Below are 23,099 nucleotides of genomic sequence, written 5' to 3' on the forward strand. Positions count from 1 at the left end.
AGCTGAAACTCCAATACTTTGGCCATCTGATGTGAAGAGTTGACTCATTTGAAAAGACCCTGATGTTGGGAAAGATTGAAGGCAGGAGGAGAAGGGGACGACAGAGGACGAAATGGTTAGATGGCATCACCGAGTCAATGGACATGAGTTTGGGTGGACTCCGGGAGTTGGTGATAGACAGGGAGGCCTGGCATGCTGTGATTCATGGGGTCGAAAAGAGTCAGATGTGAATGAGTGACTGAACTGAATGGGCTCTAATGTGACCAGGAGTGCAGTCAAGATGGAGTTGTCAGGGAAGACCTGTCTGAGGAGTTGATGAAATTTCAAGCTGAAAAGAACTGATGAGGGGAAGACAGCCATAGATGATAAAACTGTGTAAAAGTTTTATCTACAGACTATTGCAGCAGGTGTAAACACCTTGCAATGGGATGTGTGAAAGACAGCATAGCTAGAGCACACTGAGCAGCAAGGAGCAGGGGATGGCCCCAAATGAGTGGAGGATGGGGAACCCTTCATAGCTTTTTGTTCGTGGCAATTGGTTTTGTTTGTAATAGAGGGAAATGGCATTGTTGAACTTGCCTTTCAAAAAGAACCCTCTGGCTGCTGGGTAGAGAATAAATTCTCTGTGTAGAGAAACAGTACTGGTACAGGGAGACCACTTCTGCAAGGAATGCCCATCTCTCTTTTTTCTACCTGATGTGATCCTACTTAACCTTGAACCTTAGAACCTCCGTCCTCTGAAGCTCTGAAGTGTGTGACATTCCCTCTTCACTTGCAGACACGATTGCTTCTTCTTCTGTGCATTTACTGTGTACTATTTACTGTTTGTGTCACAGCGATTCAGTTCCATGTGTTTTCCTTCCATTGTCTGTGAACTGCTTGATGATAGGAACCATGTCCATTTGATGTGCTTTGCAGTCGGAAGTTCATTCAGTATGAAAAGTGAAAAAAGTGAAAGTCACTCACTCGTGTCCAACTCTTTGTGACCCTGTGGACTATACAGTCCATGGAATTCTCCAGGCCAGAATACTGGAGTGGGTAGCAGTTCTCTTCTCCAGTGGAATCTTCCCAACCCAGGTCTCCTGCATTGTAGGCGGATTCTTTACCAGCTGAGCCACAAGGGAAGCCCATTCGGTATACCTTTATTCAGTATACCTTTATTGAATGAGTGCATGAATGGCTTCACCGAAGTTGAGGGTGAACTTGACTGGGAAGGGTGGCTAGGACTTTGCTAAAAAAATATGAACAAAGGCACGAAGGTAGGCATGCATTTGACAATTTCAAGGAGCAGAGCAGTCAAGACGCCAGTTTGGCCTCATGAAGAATGGTGAATGTTAAGGCTAAAAATATAAGTTGGGTTTTAAGTAACTTAGACTTAATAGCCTGGGTCAGGTTTTCTCCAACTTGGCGCTGTTGGCATTTGAGGCAGGATGGGTCTTTGTGGTAAAGGACTGTCCTATGCATTGGAGGGTGCTTAGAAGCACTTCTGGCCTATCCACTAGATGTCGGTAGCACCTCCTCAGTCGTGACAACTGAAAATGTCTCTGGACGTTGCTGGATGGCCTGGAGGGATGGGGTGGTGAAGGGGTCTCTGGTTGAGAACCGCTGCCCTAGCTAATGGAGAGGCATCAACAATTTTTTTGATGGTGGCAGAAAGTGGCCTGATGTAACCACTACTTGAGGAGGATTGAGTTTTGGAAATGAGAGTTAAATATACTGAGATTGAGGAGAAACTGTACATAGGCCTACTATTAATGGAAAATTACTGGACTATTTTGGTTATAGGTTATAGTCCTGAAAACAGGGTGATGGCTGTATGGGTAGAAGAGAGAGGACAAAACATTTGGAAAAACGTGAAGGAAAGACTAGAGGTTCCCTGAGCTCAGTTTCTCGCATTAGGTATCTGATTGAAGAGAAGCTGTCCAGAAATCTAAGAGGTCACTGTTGAGATGAGAGAGGCCTGAAAAGGGAGGGTGAGCATAAGGATGGAAACATGGGGCACTCTGAAAGATGAATATTGTGTTCCTTAGGATACAGACTTGTCTGACCATCTCTGTCTTTTCCAGGCACTAAATATTGAACTGGTGTTCCAGTATGTAGAATGTGCTCAGTGAGGTGCTTTTTGGTTGGCCAATTGACTGAGTGAGTGAATGAATGAATGGGTGAATGAAGGAAGGAGGGACGGAAGAAGAAAGACATTTCAATTATTGGGTTGGCCAAGAGTTTGTTCGGGTTTCTCCATAAGCTGTATAGAAAAACCTCAATGAACTCTTTGGCCAACCCAATATTTTGCTGCTTGTATCACTTCTCTGTATACATGGATATATTTCTTCTTTCTGATGTTAATGTGCCAATCAGTAGAGGTAGGGTGTTAGCACTTTGAAGAAATGTACTGTGAGGATGTTAGAATGCAGAACTGCCTCAGTTTGTGGACAGAGCCAGTGTAAAGCCAACCATACATAGAAATACACTTTATTGAATCCCGTTCTCACTGCAAAGTGATGACCCACTTTCCCCTGTTGATCCCAGTTATACTTGTTATCTTCAATAGAGTATTTAATATTAAAGGAACTAACAAAATCTGAGTGCCAAAATAGAGATGTGTATAAAGTAATTGACAAAGTCCCCTATCCCTGGAAGCATGTGTTTAAAGTGAGCTTATATTCGAGTGAATGTATTTATCATTACTTAATTTTTGGTTGTTTCACCTTTGCAAGTTATATCATACTTTGATTTTCATAACTAATAATGACTTATTTTAGTGTTTGCATGCCATGGAGATCCAAGTCATGATACAGTTTCTACCTGTAATTCTTATGCAACTCTTCCAAGTTCTCACAAACATGACCCGTGAAGATGACGTTCCTTTCAACTGCACCATGTGAGTTTCGGTGTTACAATATGAAGAATCAACTTTTGTTTCCTTTTGCATTTCTTCATTTATCTTCCAAATTAGAACCCCAAAGGCAGAAGCCTAATATAACTTTTCTCTAGTTTCTTTCTTCTCGGACTGAGGGACTCACATCCCCAGGGATAGATGGTACCAGAAACCATCGGATAAGTTTACTGTGTTTTCCTCAACCAGGGGTTCTAAAACTGCTGCATGTTACAGCAACCGGGGAAGCTTTTTAAAATATCTGTTCCCAGACCATACATCATACCAGTTAAACCTGAATCTCTGAGAGCAGAACTCAGCATTGTTTTTTTTTTTTTTCTAAAGTTTCCACAACGATGCCCTAATGAAATGGAGTTTGAGAATCACGCCCTTGACCAGTATTGTCCAATAGAATTTTCTTCAGTCATGGAAATGTTCTATACCTGTACTGCCCAATATGGTAGCCATTAGTCATATTTAGCTGTTGAACTCTTGAAATGTGGCTGGTGTAACTGAGAATCGGAATTTTTCATGGTAGTTAATTTGTTTACATCACCACTTGTGACTAGCAGCTCTCACATTGGACAGAGTGGCCCTAGGCCATTGGTTTTTACTCACAAGAATAAGAGTGTTCTTTTTATAGGAAAACAAACAAGGATATATTGTAGAGTAGGATGCAAAATGCACTTAATTTTTGAAAATAAAACAGGGGTTTAAAAAAATTATAAGCTCACTGCTGGGTGTTTCTGGCTTTGCTGCTTCTGCTGTTGCCACAGCGTCTCTGGAGCCTCAGGGTTCAGGCTCCACACACCCACATACTGTTTACTCTTCTCTGCTATTGGGGGTAGTCTGGTTGCTAATTTAAGAAGCATTATTCTAGTCCAGTGGTTCTCAAAAAACGTGATTCCCAGACCAGCAGCATCAATACACCTGGAAGCTTATTAAAAATGCTAATCATGGAACTTCACCCCAGACCTAAAAAATCAGAAACTCTGGGAGAGGGGTGAGCACTCTGCCCTCTAGGTGTTTCTGATGCATGCTAAACTTGCAGAACCACTGCTGGCTTCATAACTTTAAAACTTTCTATTAATCTTAGATTTGCCTACAATTTTAGTTCATCTCATTATACTTGCTTTGTCTTGCCCTTCACTTCCCCCCATCTGTTGACATGTTTAACATTTTTTCCTATTATTTTCCTTTGATTTTTACTAGAGGGGATTTCAATATTTACCTTACTGAAGGCTTTTTACTATATGGTAGCTATGAACATACTTCAAATGTGATTTAGAAAGGAGATGAAAAGAAATATCTTGGTTGCCAAAATAAAACATCCTTCTTTGGACCCAAGAAATGTATTTTACAAAGCCCTGAACATGTTACATGCTGAAATCTTTGTTGGATCCAAACTAAGATGCCATTTAATATTTTCATTATTTAGATAGTATTAGGTATTTTTAAGGGTTAGATATGCTGGTTTTATCTAAGAATCAAACTATAGTGTTTCATTGTGGTCTGACGTGTGACTTTTGTGAATGTTGTTTCAGGGTTCTCTTACATATCGTATCAAAGTGCCATGAAGAAGGCTTGGATAATTATTTAAGATCCTTCATTAAGGTTTGTGGAGTAAGCTTTCTTTCTGAGCATTTGTCTTACGAGAGAATTTGGTCTTATGATTCATTCTCTTTGATTGTAGTATAGCTTCCGACCTGAAAAACCCAGTGCTCCTCAGGCCCAGCTGATACATGAAACTCTTGCGACTACAATGATAGCGATACTGAAACAGTCTGCAGACTTTTTAGCAATAAACAAATTGCTAAAGGTAAGGACACAGAGACATGCTTGCTTGATGCCCTCCCATTCCGGGTCTAGTCTGTCCTCATTTCCTCAAGTGACTCCCTCTTTGCCCAGCACTTTGCCTATGCATCCTTTGCCCCCAAGTTCTCCACACAAATCCATTCCCTTTACCCTCCCCACCTACCCCTTGCTCTCAGTCAAATGCATAATAGAATTTTGGAGGGTATAGCTCTGGGCGAGAATGCTGTATTCATCACACAATAGTTCTGTGACCTGGGGCCTGTTAGTTAGCAGTTCTGAGCATCAACTTTCTCATTTCTGAAACACAAGTAAAACATCTAACATGTTGTTTCTGGCACATGTTGTTTCTCTCAAATGGTGGCTCTTCTTATTGTCATAATTTTTACTATTCCTATTAGTAATGGTGTTAGTCACTCAGTCATTCCAATTCTTTGCAACCCCATGGACTGTAACCCTCCAGGCTGCTCTGTCTATGAGATTCTCCAGGCCAGAATAGTGCCGTGGGTTGCAATTTCCTTCCCCAGGGGATCTTCCCAACCCAGGGATCAAACCTGAGTCTCCTGCATTGCAGGCAGATTCTTTACCATTTGAGCCTCCAGGTATCTGCTTGAGACTTCCCTGTACCCTTCAAATCCTACTTACACAAACACCTTTGCTACTTGGGCTGGCCCCAGTATTGTACAAAGGGCAGGGTTGGGTCCCTTACTGGGTGGAGGCTGTAATATGATTCATTGTCCATAGAGAATTTAAAAGCAGTAATTAAGTAAACTAAAAGTTGGTTTGTTCTTATCACCACATGTAGGCAAATCAAAGCAGTGTCAGTGATAAAATACCCCTCTCCACCAAATATCCTTTGTACATCACAAGCCAGCCCTGAGGCATACCTTTTTGCCAACACAATTTGAAGATATTCTATGGGACTTGGATAGTCAGTAGTGATCACTTTAAAATGTTATTAAAGTTCAGAGACAAAATCCATAGTGATTTGCCAGCCTTTTATAAGCTTCAGGGATTTGGGTAACAATTAAAGATTGATTTGTATTTATTTGTTTATTTTAGTACTCATGGTTTTTCTTTGAAATTATTGCAAAGTCTATGGCCACATACTTGCTGGAAGAGAATAAAATTAAGGTAAGTAGGCTGAAGAATAATATTTAACATAGACAAAGAAGGCTAATCTTATTCATGGGTAGCTGTGATGTGCAAATCCTCTTTTATATTTTAAGAACTCTCAGTCCGTAGCTTTTTTCAGGTTTTCTTTAAAAAAAAAAAAAACAACAAAAGTGTTCATATGTTTTCAAAGTCTCAACTTCAGAGGCTCACCACATACATTCTTCCCTGTGAGGTATTTGCCATATTAAGTACATTATCTTTGAAGCTTTCCCTTTGTCTTGTGGTTGTAAAATGTCAGTGTCGAAAATATTCATTAGGAAGGAGAACACGTACCAAATCAGAAAGAACTATTCTCTTAGAAAGATTGAAGGCATGTACAAAGTTAAAAACATTTTATGTAAAAAAGACAAAAACCAAAATCTCTTTATAGAATGCGTGTGTTCCTGGAATATGCTGTGTATATACCTTTAGTTGTATTTTGAAACTCCTTCAGAAGTACAAAGAAATTTTAGCTATAGGCATTGAAAGCTAAGACCTTGGGAAGTAAAAAATAATCACTTCATATTTACATTTTTATCAATATTTCCACAGAACAGGTTTACTGAAATTAAAAATGCATGGATGCCTGTATACTTTGTGTGTCAGGAAAAAGATGGAATGAAAAACGGATGTGTCTGTATCTCAGGAACATGATTCCAAAGTTGGGTCAGAATGACCTACTCTTGTTCATGATTTCAGTCAGTTTAGTATTACAGGTCCAGACAGGTGCTGTAATGATCTAAAGTATAGATTTAACTAGCCATGTCTTTTTAATTTGGGAGAAAAAGTATACTGCGGTTAAAAACACATTTATATACAGTATGTGTTTGAAAATACAACACTGATTTAGACCTTTCACAACTCTTTTTTTTCTTTGCCAATTTAATTGAAGCTTCCAAGAGGCCAGAGGTTTTCTGAGGCATATCATCATGTCTTACATTCACTGCTTCTTGCAATAATTCCCCACGTGACTATTCGCTATGCAGAGATTCCGGATGAGTCCAGAAATGTCAATTATAGTTTGGCTAGCTTCTTGAAGGTGAGTTAAAGGCATCCAGAACATGGTAAGGAATTATTCTTCACAGGTATTGTCTTTAAAGCCAAAGGAAAAAAAATTACCCACTTTCTAGAGACTCAGCTGGGCTGCTGGAGGAACTACTCATTGAATTAATCCATCAGTTCAGTTAAATAGCCATGTTTGATTCACCACCTCCAATGGCTAATTAATTAAATCAGAGGTCCCACAGGAGGCTTAGCCAGGAGGAACATCTTTCTGCTTTTGCATGCTGTTTTTCAAATATATTCATTTGAATGCCTTTCAGTTCAGTTCAGTCGCTCAGTCGTGTCCAACTCTTTGCGACCGCATGAATCACAGCACGCCAGGCCTCCCTGTCTATCACAAACTCCCGGAGTTCACTCAGACTCACGTCCACCAAGTCAGTGATGCCATCCAGCCATCTCATCCTCTGTCGTCCCCTTCTCCTCCTGCCGCCAATCTTTCCCAGCATCAGAGTCTTTTCAAATGAGTCAGCTTTCTGCATCAGGTGGCCAAAGTATTGGGAGTTTCAGCTTCAGTATCAGTCCCTCCAATGAACACCCAGTTCAGGGTGTTCTAAAGGACTGATCTTTAGGATGGACTGGTTCGATCTCCTTTGCAGTCCAAGGGACTCTCAAGAGTCTTCTCCAACACCACAGTTCAACAGCATCAATTTTTTGGTGCTCAGCTTTCTTTATAGTCCAACTCTCACATCCATACATGACGACTGGAAAAACCATAGCTTTGACTAGATGTACCTTTGTTGGCAAAGTAATGTGTCTCCTTTTTAATAAGCTGTCTAGGTTGGTCATAACTTTCCTTCCAAGGAGTAAGCGTCTTTTAATTTCGTGGCTGCAAGCAAACTCTGCAGTAATTTTAGAGCCCAGAAAAATAAAGTCAGCCACTGTTTCCACTGTTTCCCCATCTATTTGCCATGAAGTGATGGGACCAGATGCCATGATCTTAGTTTTCTGAATGTTGAGCTTTAAGCCAACTTTTTCACTCTCCTTTCACCACTTTCACCAAGAGGCTCTTTAGTTCTTCTTCACTTTCTGCCATAAGGGTGGTGTCATCTGCATATCTGAGGTTATTGATATTTCTCCCAGCAATCTTGATTCCAGCTTGTGCTTCCTCCAGCCCAGTGTTTCTCATGATGTGACAATATACAGCCTTGACGTACTCCTTTGCCTATTTGGAACCAGTCTGTTGTTCCATGTCCAGTTCTAACTGTTGCTTCCTGACCTGTATACAGGTTTTTCAAGAGGCAGGTCAGGTGGTCTGGTATTCCCATCTCTTTCAGAATTTTCCACAGTTTATTGTGATCCACACAGTCAAAGGCTTTGGCCTAGTCAATAAAGCAGGAAGAGATGCTTTTCTGGAACTCTTTTGCTTTTTTGATGATCCAGCAGATGTTGGCAATTTGATCTCTAGTTCCTCTGCCTTTTCTAAAACCAGCTTGAACATCTGGAAGTTCACGGTTCACATATTGCTGAAGCCTGGCTTGGAGAATTTTGAGCATTAGTTTACTAGCGTGTGAGATGAATGCAATTGTGCGGTAGTTTGAGCATTCTTTGGCATTGCCTTTCTTTGGGATTGGAATGAAAACTGATCTTTTCCAGTCCTGTGGCCATTGCTGAGTTTTCCAAATTTGCTGACATATTGAGTGCAGCACTTCCACAGCATCATCTTTTAGGATTTGAAATAGCTCAACTGGAATTCCATCACCTCCACTAGCTTTGTTCGTAGTGATGCTTCCTAAGGCCCAGCTGACTTCACATTCCAGGATGTCCGGCTCTAGGTGAGAGTGAGTGATCACACCTTCGTGATTATCTGAGTTGTGAAGATCTTTTTGTACAGTTCTTCTGTGTATTCCTGCCACCTCTTCTTAATATCTTCTGCTTCTGTTAGGTCCATACCATTTCTGTCCTTTATCGAGCCCATCTTGCATGAAATGCTCCCTTGGTATCTCTAATTTTCTTGAAGAGATCTCTAGTCTTTCCCATTCTATTGTTTCCCTCTATTTCTTTGCATTGATGGCTGAGGAAGGCTTTCTTATCTCTCCTTGCTATTCTTTGGAACTCTGCATTCAGATGCTTATATCTTTCCTTTTCTCCTTTGCTTTTTGCTTCTCTTCTTTTCACAGCTATTTGTAAGCCCTCCTCAGACAGCCATTTTGCTTTTTTGCATTTCTTTTTCTTGGGGATGGTCTTGCTCCCTGTTTGCTGTACAGTGTTCATCAGGCACTCTGTCTATAAGATCTAGTCCGTTAAATCTATTTCTCACTTCCACTGTATAGTCATAAGGGATTTGATTTAGGTCATACCTGAATGGTCTAGTGGTTTTCCCCACTTTCTTCAATTTAAGTCTAAATTTGGCAATAAGGAGTTCATGATCTGAGCCACAATCCACCCTGAGTCGTGTTTTTGCTGACTGTATAGAGCTTCTCCATCTTTGGCTGCAAAGGATATAATCAATCTGATTTCAGTGTTGACCATCTGGTGATGTCCATGTGTAGAGTCTTCTCTTGTGTTGTTGGAAGAGGGTGTTTGCTTTGACCTTTAGGTGGGGCATTTACCTTCTAGGTTACCATGGTCTGTACCACTCCTTAATAGAACCCCTGGCACTCTATACATTTAAATAATTTCTCTGACCCTGTTGGCCTTTGAGTTTGTAACTCTTGAACTAAAAGCACATTCTACATGTTGCTAATATAAGCACCATCTACTTGTTGCTAATACATGTAAATGAGAATTGTTAATTTAGGTCAGTAAGATTATTTTGAGACATGCCACAAACTGTTAAGATAGTACATTTCTCGCTGCTCTGTTTTGTCTCAACCTTATTTTAAGAACCTGCACTCAACAATCTAGCCAAGCAATTTTAATGTCTAACATACCCTTTTTTTTTAATTGAAAATTCACACTAGGTTTCAGATCTCTACAGTGTGATTTTCTGATGTAAGACCTCTCTGCCAGAACTAAAATAAAGTTTTAACACTATTACATTAGCCCTTTTGTGTTTAAAAACCAACCACATATCTTTTTAAAGTAAAGGTGAGACTATCTGAAATATAAGATCTCAGTTTCTTTCATGGAGTTAAAACTTGAAATTTGCTACGTTAGGGAGTAGAACATAGTTGATTTAATAGCAGTATTGACCTCATTACAAGTCAACAAACATTTGTCTGTCTTCTGTGTGAGCGTCCAAAGATGAGAAAGGCTGTCTCTATAATTATATTCCAATACATATACATGATAAAGTGTGATGACTATTATACTGAAAATATAAACAACAAAATACAATAGGAAAACAAGAAAAGGAGGGATTATGACCATGTAATATGAACAGAGACTAGAAGAACAGTTCCCCAAAACGGGGATGAGAGTGTTGTAGGTAGAGGATTCATGAGCAGAGATGAGATAGGCATATTCAAGAATTGTTTTGGAATGAGCGAGAAAGTCACTGTGCAGAATTTAGGTTGTCTGGAGGCAGAGGTGGAAAGGCCATCTGATGCCAAATGATGAAAGGCCATGAATGTCAGGCTAAGGAATCTAGATTTTGAGCTGAATACCATGGAGCTATCTACCAAGGCCTTTGAAAGAAGTGAGGAAAAAGCCAGAGTCAAGACAACCAGTTTGAAGACTAGTCCTTCCCCCTTGTCTGCCTGGCAGAGTCTACTCATCTTTTAGGCTCAGCTCTTCCCTAACCTTCCCACACAGGGCTGATCACCTCTGCTGTTGTTTACCCGTCCTTTCCATACTTCTGTAACTTTTTATTGTGCTGTATTTTCAATATTTATTTGTCTTTACCATTGGACAAGACTAAAGACCATGGGTTATTTATTTGCCTTTGTATTTCCCTAGAATGTAATACATTGTCTCAAACCCAGTAGATCGTCAAAATGATCTTGGATGAGTGGTAAATATAAGCCTACCTCATTAATCCAGGTGAGAGGTGATGAGGCAGGGAAAGCTGAAAGGAGAGGTGACAAGATGCACACAGCTGGTTAATCAAATATTGAGTTCCTTCTATTTCCCAGGAATGTTCTGGGTACCATGGGGAACATAAACAACATACTATCCTCTTTAGGTGAGAACAGCAAAATAATAAGTAAAATACAAGCTACTATAAAGTGTTTCAAGGGCCCTGTAGGGTAATGAAGATGGGCTTCATCGAAGATGGGCTTCATCATTGAAGAATGGGCAGGATTCTGTAGAAGTAGTGATAGAATTGCTAGCTAGACCTGGTATGAGCACTAACTCGGAAGTGGGAATGCACAGTGCATTATCACATGAGGGGATAATAAATAGATAAAATGGGAAAAAGAAGTTTGGGACAAGGCTGTGGTTTCCTTGAATGCCAAGCTGAGGAGTTTGAAATTATATTAGAGGCAACAGGGAACTATTGAAAGCTTTTGGGAAGAATGGGGACATGATTAGGGCTAGGACTTACAGATGAATCTGGAAGCAGTTAGATGGAAAGATTAGTGGCAGGAAGACAGCTTAGGAGGATAACTGCTGTTGTGCAGTTGCAAGGTAATGAAAGCCTTAACTAGGAGAGTGACAGCAGGAAAATATGAATAACTAGTATGGCTATCACACAAGACGAATGTTTTGTAGGCCAAGACTTCACAGAACCCAAAGAAAAACTTCCCCTTTGGCCTGAAATGTTCACATAGGCAAGCCCCGCCCCACCTTTCAATGGCTGACTGACCACCCTATAGTTCACTTTGAGCTTTGAGAATGAACCAAAATGAGGCAGTATAGCTAAATAGATTGCATATATATGTGTATATGTATGCATATATGTATTTGAATGTGTATATGTGTGTATGTATATATATATTTCAAATATTTATCATATATATATAAGAAAATATATATCTTATTTTCAAAATAAGATGTTATATATATACATCTTATTTTGAAAAGAACACAGTTGAGTCCCAATTCCAATGATAAGTAATTTGCTCTTTATCTCTTTAAGGTCGTGTAAATCTTTGAAAATTTTTCTGTTATCTGTAAAAGTGAGAATGTCATCCCCTTAATGTGGAAAAAATTTTAAATGTGTTGAATTTTAAAAACTAGAATTAGGTAACTAACTGTTCATTTTGATTTGGTTCCTATAGCGCTGTCTGACCCTAATGGATAGAGGATTTGTTTTCAATTTGATAAATGACTATATTTCTGGATTCAGCCCCAAAGATCCTAAGGTACGTTACAAGGGCATAATTATAGTGGGTGCCAAACATTAGAGTGTGAGACCAAGGGTGACATGTATTCTCCTCTGGAGGATTTGGAGCTGCTGTTTTCCTATAGGTACTTTGAGTGTAGTTGTACCTCAAAGTAGAGAATAATGGATAGGGTTTTGAGGGTCCCATATAGTCATAGTCATGGCTAAGATTCATTACAGTGACACAGTAAGGATGCTCAGCTGGATCACTAAGGGGGAAAGACATTAAGTGGAGTCCTTGGCAATCTACGTGCATGCTTCCTGAGCACCCTCCCTCATGTTAAGGGGCACGCAGAGCACATCCTCTCTCCAGCAGTGAAAACTGAGCCACATTATGTGCAATATTTCTCTTTAGGGAAGCCTGTTTGAGACTCAGAACTTAGGATTTTTATTGGGGCTAGTTATGTGTTGGAGGCTGGTCATAATTCCAGAGTCCTGGAAAGGAAAGACAGGGAAGCTCACCATAAATCACATTGTTTGCATGGTGCTGAACAGGCTGGCACAGAAAGCACAACCTTACCTTGTAGGGAATGTTGGTATCAAGATAAAATTTCCCACACCACAAAAAAGAAAATCACATGCCAATATCTTTGATGAACATGCAAAAATCCTCAATAAACTATTAGCAAATTCAATATAATAATACAATAATAATAATATAATAATACATAATAATAATATAATAATAATAATACAATAATTAAAAGTATGACACAACACGGTCAAGTTGGATTTATTTCAGGGATACAATGATGGTTCATCATCCACAAATAAACCTGATTCATCACATTAATAAAATGAAGGATGAAAATAATACAATCATCTTAATGGATGTAATGTGTGTGTTCCTGGAATATGCTGTATATATATACCTTTAGTTGTATTTTCAAACTCCAGAAGTACAAAGAAATTTAGATGCTTAAAACACTTTTGACAAAATTTGACATCCATTTATGATAAGAGACTCTCTGAACAGTGGGTCTAGAGGGAACATACCTCAACATAATAAAGTCTATATATGATAAACCCATAGCTAGCATCATACTCAACAGTGAAAAAAATTGAGCTCTTTTCCTCTAAGATCAGGAATAAGACAAGCATGCCCACTCTCACCACTTTTATTCAACATAGTATTGGAAGTGCTAGCCACTGAAATTAGTCAAGAAAAAGAATGAGAGGGCATTCAAATTGGAAAGGAGGAAATAAAACTGTCACTAGTTGCAGATGATGTGATAATATATATTGAAAACCCTAAAGACTATACCAAAACTCTGTTCAAACTAATAAATGAATTCAGTAATGTTGTAGGATACAAAATCAGCATACAGAAATCTGTGACATTTATATATACTAATAACAAACTATCAACAAGATTAAGAAAACAATTCCATTTACAATTGCATCCAAAAGAATAAAATACCTAGGAATAAATTTAACCAAGGAGGTGAAAGACCTGTACACTGACACTATAAGACATTGATGAAAGAAACTGAAGAAGTCACAAATAAATGGAAATATTCCATATTCATGGATTGGAAGAATTAATATTGTTAAAATGCTCATACTACCCAAAGTGGTTTACAGATTCAGTGTATTCCCTATCAAAATTCCAGTGGCATATTTCACAGAGCTATTAATAGAACAAATAATTCTAAAATTGGTATGAAACCACAAAAGATGCTGAATAGCCAAAAATAGGAAGAACAAAACTAGGGGTTTCATGCTCACTGATTTCAAACTATACTAAAGATATATTAATCAAGACAGCATGGTACTAGCATAAGAACAGATACACAGGTCAAGAGAACAAAACTGAGAACTCAGAGATATACCTACACATATGCATGTGCTTAGTCGCTCACTCGTGTCTGACTTTTTGCAACCCCATGGACTGCAGCCCCCCAGAATCCTCTGTCCGTGGGCATTCCCCAGGCAAGAATACTAGAGTGGGTTGCCATGCCCTCCTCCAGAGGATCTTCCTAACCCAGGGATCGAACCCAGGTCTCCTGCATTGCAGGCAGATTTTTTACCATCTAAGCCACCAGGAAAGCCATACCACACATATACAACAAACGAGCAAAGAACATACAATGGAGGAAAAGTCTCTTCAATAAATGACATTAGGAAAACTGGATAGCCATATGCAAAAGAATGAAACTACACCATTATCGTACATCATAAAGAAAAGTTGACTCAAAATGCAGCAAAGACTTGAATGTAAGACCTGAAATCATACAATTTCTAGAAGAAAGTGTAGGCAGTAGCCTCACTGACATCCATCTTAGAGGTGTTTTTGTGGATCTGATTCCAGAGGCAAGGGAAATAAAAGCAAAAATAAGCAAACGGGACTATAGCAAACCAAAAACCTTCCACACAGTGACGGAAATCATCCAAAGGAGAGGACAGCCTACTGAATAGGAGAAGAATTTGCAAATCACATATCCATCATGGGTTAATACAACTCAACAACAATACAAACCACCTGATTTAAAAATGGGAAGAAGATCTGAATAGACATTTTTCTAAAGAAGACATAAAGATGGCCAACAGCACTTGGAAAGATGTTCAACATCACTGATCGTTCAGTTCAGTTCAGATCAGTTCAGTCGCTCAGTCGTGTCCGACTCTTTGTGACCCCATGAATCGCAGCACGCCAGGCCTCCCTGTCCATCACCAACTCTCAGAGTTCACTCAGACTCACGTCCATCGAGTCAGTGATGCCATCCAGCCCTCTCATCCTCTGTCGTCCCCTTCTCCTCCTGCCCCCAATCCCTCCCAGCATCAGAGTCTTTTCCAATGAGTCAACTCTTCGCATGAGGTGGCCAAAGTACTGGAGTTTCAGCTTCAGCATCCTTTCCAAAGAAATCCCAGGGCTGATCTCCTTCAGAATGGACTGGTTGGATCTCCTTGCAGTCCAAGGGACTCTCAAGGGTCTTCTCCAACACCACAGTTCAAAAGCATCAATTCTTCGGCGCTCAGCCTTCTTCACAGTCCGACTCTCACATCCATACATGACCACTGGAAAAACCATGGCCTTGACTAGACGGACCTTTGTTGGCAAAGTAATGTCTGATCATTAGGGAAATGCAAATCAAAACCACAATGAGATAGCACCTTACAAACTGTTAGAATAGCTATTATTGAAAAGAAGAAAGAAATGTTGGAGAGGATGTGGAGAAATTGGAACCCTTGTACACTGAAGGACTGTTAATTGGCGTAGCCACAATGGAAAACAGTATGGAGATTCCTGAAAAATTAAGAATAGAACTACCATGTGACTCAACTTTCCCACTTCTGGGTATCTATTCAAAGAACATGAAAACACTAATTCAAAATTATATGCAGCCCTATGTTTATTTTACTGTGGCATTATTTAGAGTAGCCAAGATATGGAAGTAACCTAAATGTCCATCAGTGGATATATGTATAACAGAATACTACTCAGATGTAAAAAGAATGGAATCCTGCCATTTCACAATGTGGACAGACCTTAAAGGTATTATGCTAAGTGAAATAACTCAGATAAATACCATATGATTTCACTCATAGGTGGAGTGTAAAAAAAGTGAACGGAAAAACCAAAAACAAACTCATTGATACCAAGAACAGATTAGTGGTTACCAGAGGGGAAGAGTATGGCGGGGGGGAGGTGGGCGCAATGGTGAAAAAGGTGTGAACTGTTCGGTGATGAGGGATGGTAACTAGGCTTGTGGTGGTGATCACGTTGTAGTGTTTACAAATGTCAAATCATGATATTGTGTATCTGAAACTTACATAATTAAAAAAAAAAATCCAATTTCCCAATCGGCCAGCCAATGAGCAGCCTTACAAGCAGGCCTTTTTAAGGAAAGTAGTCTTGAGCCTGCATTGTTGACTCTTTACTGCACAGGTCACATTTCAAGGTATACCTAAAATACTAAACACTTCTGTTTTGAAAATTAATGCTCTGTATTTAATTATTTTAGAATGTGTGTGCTCAGTTGCTCAGTCATGTCCAACTCTTTGAGATCCTATGAACTATAGCCCACCAGGCTCCTCTGTCCATGGGATTCTCCAGACAAGAATACTGGAGTGGGTTGCCATTTCCTCCTCCAGGGGATCTTCCAATCCAGGGATCTAACCCACTTCTCTTGTGTCTCCTGCATTGGCACGCGGGTTCTTTACCACTAGAGCCACCTGGGAAGCCCATTAAAATTTAATATTTTAAATTATTAAAATAGTAAATGCCTACTATATAGGAGTTCATGTATAATTTCTTTGTGCTTAGGTTCTGGCTGAATACAAGTTTGAATTTCTGCAAACAATTTGCAATCATGAACATTACATTCCTCTGAATTTGCCAATGGCTTTTGCCAAACCTAAACTTCAGCGAGTTCAAGGTATGTATTTGTGTTTTCCATCATTTGGAATTGTGTTTTCATTTTTTTTGCTAGCGCTAGTATAGTATAATGTTTTCTAGTTAAACCAGTGATTCTAGAGGTAATCTCAGAATTGTTACTATCTGAAGAACGTTAACAGTTCGTTAATGGTACTCTGCATTTCCTTCATAGTGTCAGTGGTAGTATTCATAGTGTGAAGAAATTTGGTGTGTTACATAGATTGCTGCTTAAACACAGACATCAGATACTAATAAAATTGCTCTCTGTTGTACTGTTTGGATTCTTATATGAGACTGAATTTTGAAAAAAACATATAAATGCACTTCTGTGAATGGAACCTCAGAAGAGAAGTACAAAAGCAGAATAAAATAGTTATATGTATGTATGAACTTTATGAAGTGCCTTCAGTTATCTCCATTGCTAGTTTTATTGGCTGCTTTGTTGTGTAGCACTGTTCTTACGTTACTATGTTTTTTATTTGTCCCTTTTCTTTTCATATATTAATTAGATTTTTTTTCATTTGCGGTGGACCGTTTGACTTCAGTAGGTAGGTTTAACTCGGTTCACTCTAAAGTAGTTTGCTGTTTTTAAAAACAATTGATTTCATGAATGGCTAAGATGGATGGGGGCCTTGTTTGCTTTTCAGATCCTCCCTAGCCAAGATGAGGCTTTATTTAATGCATCCAGAAAACCTAGGAGGCAGTGTATTTGATAACTCTGAAAACCAGCTTGAGTAATATTCCAGTATATATATGCACACTATTGATAGTATGTATAAAATAGATAACTAATGAGAAGCTACTGAATAGCTTAGGGAACACTGCTCAGTGCTCTGTGGCAACCTAAATGGGAAGGAAACCCAAAACAGAGGGGATATATGTATAGCTGATTCACTTTGGTGTACTGCTGCTAAGTCACTTCAGTCGTGTCTGACTCTGTGCGACCCCATAGATGGCAGCCCACCAGGCTCCCCTTCCCTGGGATTCTCCAGGCAAGAACACTGGAGTGGGCTGCCATTGCCTTCTCCAACTTTGGCGTACAGTAGAAACTAACACAACATTGTAAAGCAACCTATGTTCCAATAAAATTATTTTTTTGAATAAAGGAAAAAAATAAGCTTCGATGTTGATTGCTAGAAGAATCAACTTTAAAACACCATCCTCAGAAAACATGTGTTGGCCCACACCAGCTTGGGGACTGATGGGTATCTTTTTTTTAAGTGTATGTCATCTCTCCCAAGCTCGCCTCCCTTCTCTCTGACCCTGTTTAATGACTTCTTGGCCACAGTTTTTGAAGGTGTGGATGAAACTACCTTATTGGTCTTATTCAAATCCCTCAAGTGAAAAAACCGTACTGCCATTGTACAGTCGACCCAGATAAGGCAACCTGAGTTAGTCTGTACTGACCCTTGTACATAGTAAGTGATTGTAATTCACAAAAGACCATGAGCAATGGCAGAAAGAACACCAGCTGTCTTGGTCTCTCGGGGAGTAGAGACCACTGCTGAGCAGTGGTTTGAGTGATTGAATGGCTGCCTGTGAAAATGGAGAAAAACATTAAAAAACCCAACCACCCCTATTCAACCATTCCCTTAGTATAATAGAGTCTGAGCATGTATAGCTCAGATACTTTCCCCATCATTTATTGATAGCTTGAGGAATTCAGGGAAAGGAAGGGGTGAGGATTGAGGATTAAATCTGATTTAGCATTTATTAAATCCTAGTTGAATATATAGCATCCTATTAAGTTTTAGAGAGACTAGACAAGAAACAGAAAACATATCCTTCAGCTTTGTGGCCTCACTGAAATTAAAGGGTAGGGGAAAGGAAATAAAGATAGCAGAAGTTTCCTGTAGAAATGTCTGTACTCAGTCACAATTCCTTCTGAGTAGTTATAAGGCAAGTCCCAACCAGGATATTAGCAACTGGGATTTAAAGTGGATGGAGGATCTAAAAGGAAGTGAAGAAAATAGCTGGAAGTGGTAATTTTATGAAATAAAAGATTTGTATTTGTGTAATGAATTTGAGTGAGATGAGGATGTTTTTCTTACCATTCTTGTACTCCATTGAATTGGGGCCAATATGTAACATTTAGTAAAACATTCGACAGTTTATACTGTTATAATGATGCAGTTGTCTAGTTTCTCTTTCTGCTCCACAAATATAAACAGATGAGTGAATCAAGTGTTGTTTAGAAGTATTCCATTTTTTAGTTGTAACTAAATCTCTTCAGATACGAAGAAATGTGTTAAAACATTGCCAAATCTAGTATTCTTTCATTCTAGGTTTTATCCTAAGATTTGAAAAGCATCTAGAAAAAAAAAGAATTCTAGGAACTACTTTACCAACTGAAATTGTCATTAAGGCTATCATCTGACCCCAATGACGAGTGCTTGTATCTTGTAAAATTTTGCATGCTTATTCTATATGATAAAATATTGTTCATATTTGTTTACAATAAAAATATAGCTCTTGCTAGCATGATCACATATTACTAAGTAATATAGTACTTTAATGTTAAAGTGATCTTTGAATATTTTTATAAATGAGTTTTAAATTTCATTGTACTACAGATTCAAATCTTGAATACAGTTTATCAGATGAGTATTGCAAGCATCACTTCCTGGTTGGTCTGCTTCTGAGGGAAACCTCCATTGCTCTTCAAGACAATTATGAGATCAGATATACAGCTATCTCTGTCATAAAGAATCTTTTGATAAAACATGCATTTGACACTAGATACCAGCACAAGGTAAGGATGTTTGTATCATCACCAGTATCACATTAGCTAGTTTCTATAAGATTTTACATTGAAGATGAAGTTTTCAGTAAGAAAAATAACATAAGTATTGAGTAATTTATTTTTACAATAATGTTTTGTTTCTATTTCAAATGATTATTGTTGTTTAGTCACTAAGTCACCAAGCTCCTGTCCGTGGGATTTCCCAGGCACAAATTCTGGAGTGAGTTGCCATTTCCTTCTCCAGGGGATCTTCCCCACCCAGAGATTGAACCCACGTCTCCTGCATTGGCAGACAGATTCTTTACTACAGAACCATCAGGAAAGCCCTTAGGTTTTAAAAATACTGTTCAGTTAACTGTTGAAGAAAAACACTGGTTTTTCAAATGATGTCTAAAGAACGACATAACTCCTTCATGATTTGTTACATAAACTGATTAGAATTAAAAAAAAAAAACATGGTTATAGCCCTGTGTATACTTTTAAATACCCATATATCCTTAAATATATCTCCCTAGATAAATGCTATTATTATTAAGTGATTAATAATAGGACATATTAAGTACGTCAAATATAAAACATATAATATGAAGTTTATCTTCTTACTGAAAAAAATATATGCATGGCTATAAATCTTACATATACTACACAGTGTCTACATGTGAAGACCACAGCTGTAGCCACTATTTGCTACACCTTTAACATATATGAAGATAAAGGGTATATTCGAATCTTATTAAACCCTATGGGTTGCAAAAATAGATGGCAAATTGTATTGAATTTAGAATAACCTAACTTACTTACAAAGGCAAAATGGTTGTCTGAGGGGGCCTTACAAATAGTTATGAAAAGAAGAGAAGTGAAAGGCAAAGGAGAAAAGGAAAGATATACTTATTTGAATGCAGAGTTCCAAAGAATAGAAAGGAGAGATGAGAAAGCCTTCCTCAGCAATCAATGCAAAGAAATAGAGGAAAACAATAGAATGGAAGGACTAGAGATCTCTTCAAGAAAATTAGAGATACCAAGGGAACATTTCATGCAAAGATGGGCTCAGTAAAGGACAGAAATGGTATGGACCTAACAGAAGCAGAAGATATTAAGAAAAGGTGGCAAGAATACAGAGGGGCACTGTACAAAAAAGAGCTTCACAACCCAGATAATCCAATGTTGTGGTCACTCACCTAGAGCCAGACATCCTGGAATGTGAAGTCAAGTGGGCCTTAGGAAGCATCACTGGAACGAAGCTAGTGAAGGTGATGGAATTCCAGTTGAGCTATTTCAAATCCTGAAAGATGATGCTGTGAAAGTGCTGCACTCAATATGCCAGCAAATTTGGAAAACTCAGCAGTGGCCACAGGACTGGAAAAGATCAGTTTTCATTCCAACCCCAAAGAATGCTCAAACTACTCCACCATTGTACTCATCTTATATGCTAGCAAAGTAATGCTCAAAATTCTCCAAGCCAGGCTTCAGCAGTACATGAACCGTGAATTTCCAGATGTGCAAGCTGGATTCAGAAAAAGCAGAGGGAAAAAAAAAAAGCAGAGATCAAATTTCAAACATCCCTTGGATCATTGAAAAAGCAAGAGAGTTCCAGAAAAACATCTACTTCTGCTTTATTGACTATATACCACAGCCTTTGACTGTGTGGATCACAACAAAGTGGAAAATTCTTAAAGAGATGGGAATACCAGACCACCTGACCTGCCTCCTGAGAAATCTGTATGCAGGTCAAGAAGCAACAGTTAGAACTAGACATGGAACAACAGACTGGTTCCAAATAGAGAAAGGAGTACGTCAAGGCTGTATATTGTCACCCTGCTTATTTAACTTATATGAAGAGTACATCGTGAGAAATGCTGGGCTGGAAGAAGCACAAGCTGGAATCAAGATTTCCAGGAGAAATATCAATAACCTCAGATATGCAGATGACACCACCCTTATGGTAGAAAGTAAAGAACTAAAGAGTCTCTTGATGAAAGTGAAAGAGGAGGTTAAAAAGTTGGCTTAAAACTCAACCTTCAGAAAACTAAGATTGTGGCATCTGGTCCCATCACTTCACAGCAAATAGATGGGGAAACAGTGGAAACAGTGGCTGACTTTAGTTTTTGGGGCTCCAAAATCACTGCAGATGGTGACTGCAGCCATGAAATTAAAAGACGCTTGCTCCTTGGAATAAAAGTTATGACCAACCTAGACAGCTAATTAAAAAGCAGAGACATTACTTTGCCAACAAAGGTCCGTCTAGTCAAGGCTATGGTTTTTCCAGTGGTCATGTATGGATGTGAGAGTTGGACTATAAAGAAAGCTGAGCACCAAAGAATTGATGCTTTTGAACTTTGGTATTGGAGAAGACTCGAGAGTCCCTTGGACTGCAAAGAGATCCAACCAGTCCATCCTAAAGGAAATCAGTCCTGAGTGTTTAGTGAAAGGACCGATGCTGAAGATGAAAGTCCAATATTTTGGCCACCTACTGCCAAGAACTGACTCATTTGCGAAGACCCTGATGCTGGGAAAGATTGAAGGTGGGTGGAGAAGGGGATGACAGAGGATGAGATGGTTGGATGGCATCACCAACTCGATGGCCATGAGTTTGCCTGAACTCTGGGAGTTGGTGATGGACAGGGAGGCCTGCCGTGTTGCAGTTCATGGGGTTGCAAAGAGTCAGATGTGACTGAGCGACTGAACTGACTGACTGACTGAACTTATCTACTTGGTACCAGATGGCTCAGGGTAATATCATATTGTTTCATAATAATTTGTTCCTTCATTTTTACATTCAAATTTAAATAAAGTCATTATATCATTTATTTTGTGATTACTTTGGAAAGCTGACTTGGAGATGGGTTTTATTGTTTTCCTATAGTATTCCTATTTGTCGTTAAAAAAAAATAAGCCTGCCAGCTATATCCAATTATATTTCTTTAATTACAAAGATATGTTTTACTTTCAAATTTTGCTAGTTTTCTAGAATTCTAGCCTAAACTAGATTTAAATGCCTTAGCTTTAAGATGTTATTATGTACTGTGGTTTGCATTGTTTTTTCACATTATAATAACATACTCACATTTAGTGTGGTCTACTCTATTATGCATCGCTTTCTTTTTTGTGGATGTTGGTGTTGACTTAACATAAATTAACCAGTATAATGTATCAAATGAAAAGATATGTTAAAGTCTTCCATTCCAACCAAGCTTTGTCAAATCTTTAAAAGTGCCAGTTACTGCTGGGGTCTGTTTGTGCCTACTAGTAGTGGGAAAAGGGTCTTATGCAATGTGAAGGAAAATGTCTTTAACTGTGATTTCAAAAAATTTGTGGGTAAAGTACAAAATGAACTTCCTGTTCTTGAAGCAGGAAGTTGTCTTTTTCCCCTTGTGTCTTCAGAGGAAAGTGAAAGAAAATGGGATTTCACTAGTGCCTTACCTAGAGGTAGAAGTTAAAATATTTTATATCACATATTTGCACTTTATTAACTTTTTAAAATTCTGAGAACAGTATATGTCCACACATGCACACACACACCACTACTGTTATCTGTAAATAACACTGCCGGTTTGAGTATTTGATGTTTTATAGTTTCTGGCCTTACATTTCGTTCTTTAATCCATTTTGAGTTTATTTTTGTATTTGGTGTTAGGAAGTGTTCTAATTTCATTCTTTTGCATGTAGCTGTCCAGTTTTCCCAGCACCACTTATTGAATAGGCTGTCTTTTCTCCATTGTATATTCTTGCCTCCTTTGTCAAAGCTAAGGTGCCCACAGATGCATGGGTTTTCTTTGAGGTTTTAGACTATGGGACACATTGAAATACCCACCACATTACCCTTTCAGGGATTTCTAAAGCCCCTTCTTTGTTCAAAATCTTCTGACAG

The 23,099-nt window shown here is 38.8% G+C and overlaps 1 protein-coding gene across 5 annotated transcripts in view; it reads left to right on the top strand.

Annotated features, from left to right (window-relative positions):
* Positions 1-23,099, top strand: part of DOCK11 (dedicator of cytokinesis 11) — a 215,723-nt gene that overhangs the window by 118,119 nt on the left and 74,505 nt on the right. For 4 of the 5 annotated variants that reach the window (XM_061408367.1, XM_061408368.1, XM_061408365.1 and 1 more), the window contains exons 24-32: positions 2,763-2,881; positions 4,420-4,489; positions 4,569-4,694; positions 5,750-5,821; positions 6,735-6,881; positions 12,007-12,090; positions 16,378-16,489; positions 16,998-17,036; positions 19,062-19,240. In XM_061408367.1, coding sequence (XP_061264351.1) covers positions 2,763-2,881; positions 4,420-4,489; positions 4,569-4,694; positions 5,750-5,821; positions 6,735-6,881; positions 12,007-12,090; positions 16,378-16,489; positions 16,998-17,036; positions 19,062-19,240 — 948 coding nt within the window. The remainder of the gene's footprint in view (positions 1-2,762; positions 2,882-4,419; positions 4,490-4,568; positions 4,695-5,749; positions 5,822-6,734; positions 6,882-12,006; positions 12,091-16,377; positions 16,490-16,997; positions 17,037-19,061; positions 19,241-23,099) is intronic. The other variant, XM_061408366.1, reaches the window with a different exon arrangement.

Source organism: Bos javanicus, chromosome X (assembly GCF_032452875.1).
Source record: "Bos javanicus breed banteng chromosome X, ARS-OSU_banteng_1.0, whole genome shotgun sequence".
Classification (NCBI taxonomy): Eukaryota; Metazoa; Chordata; class Mammalia; order Artiodactyla; family Bovidae; genus Bos; species Bos javanicus.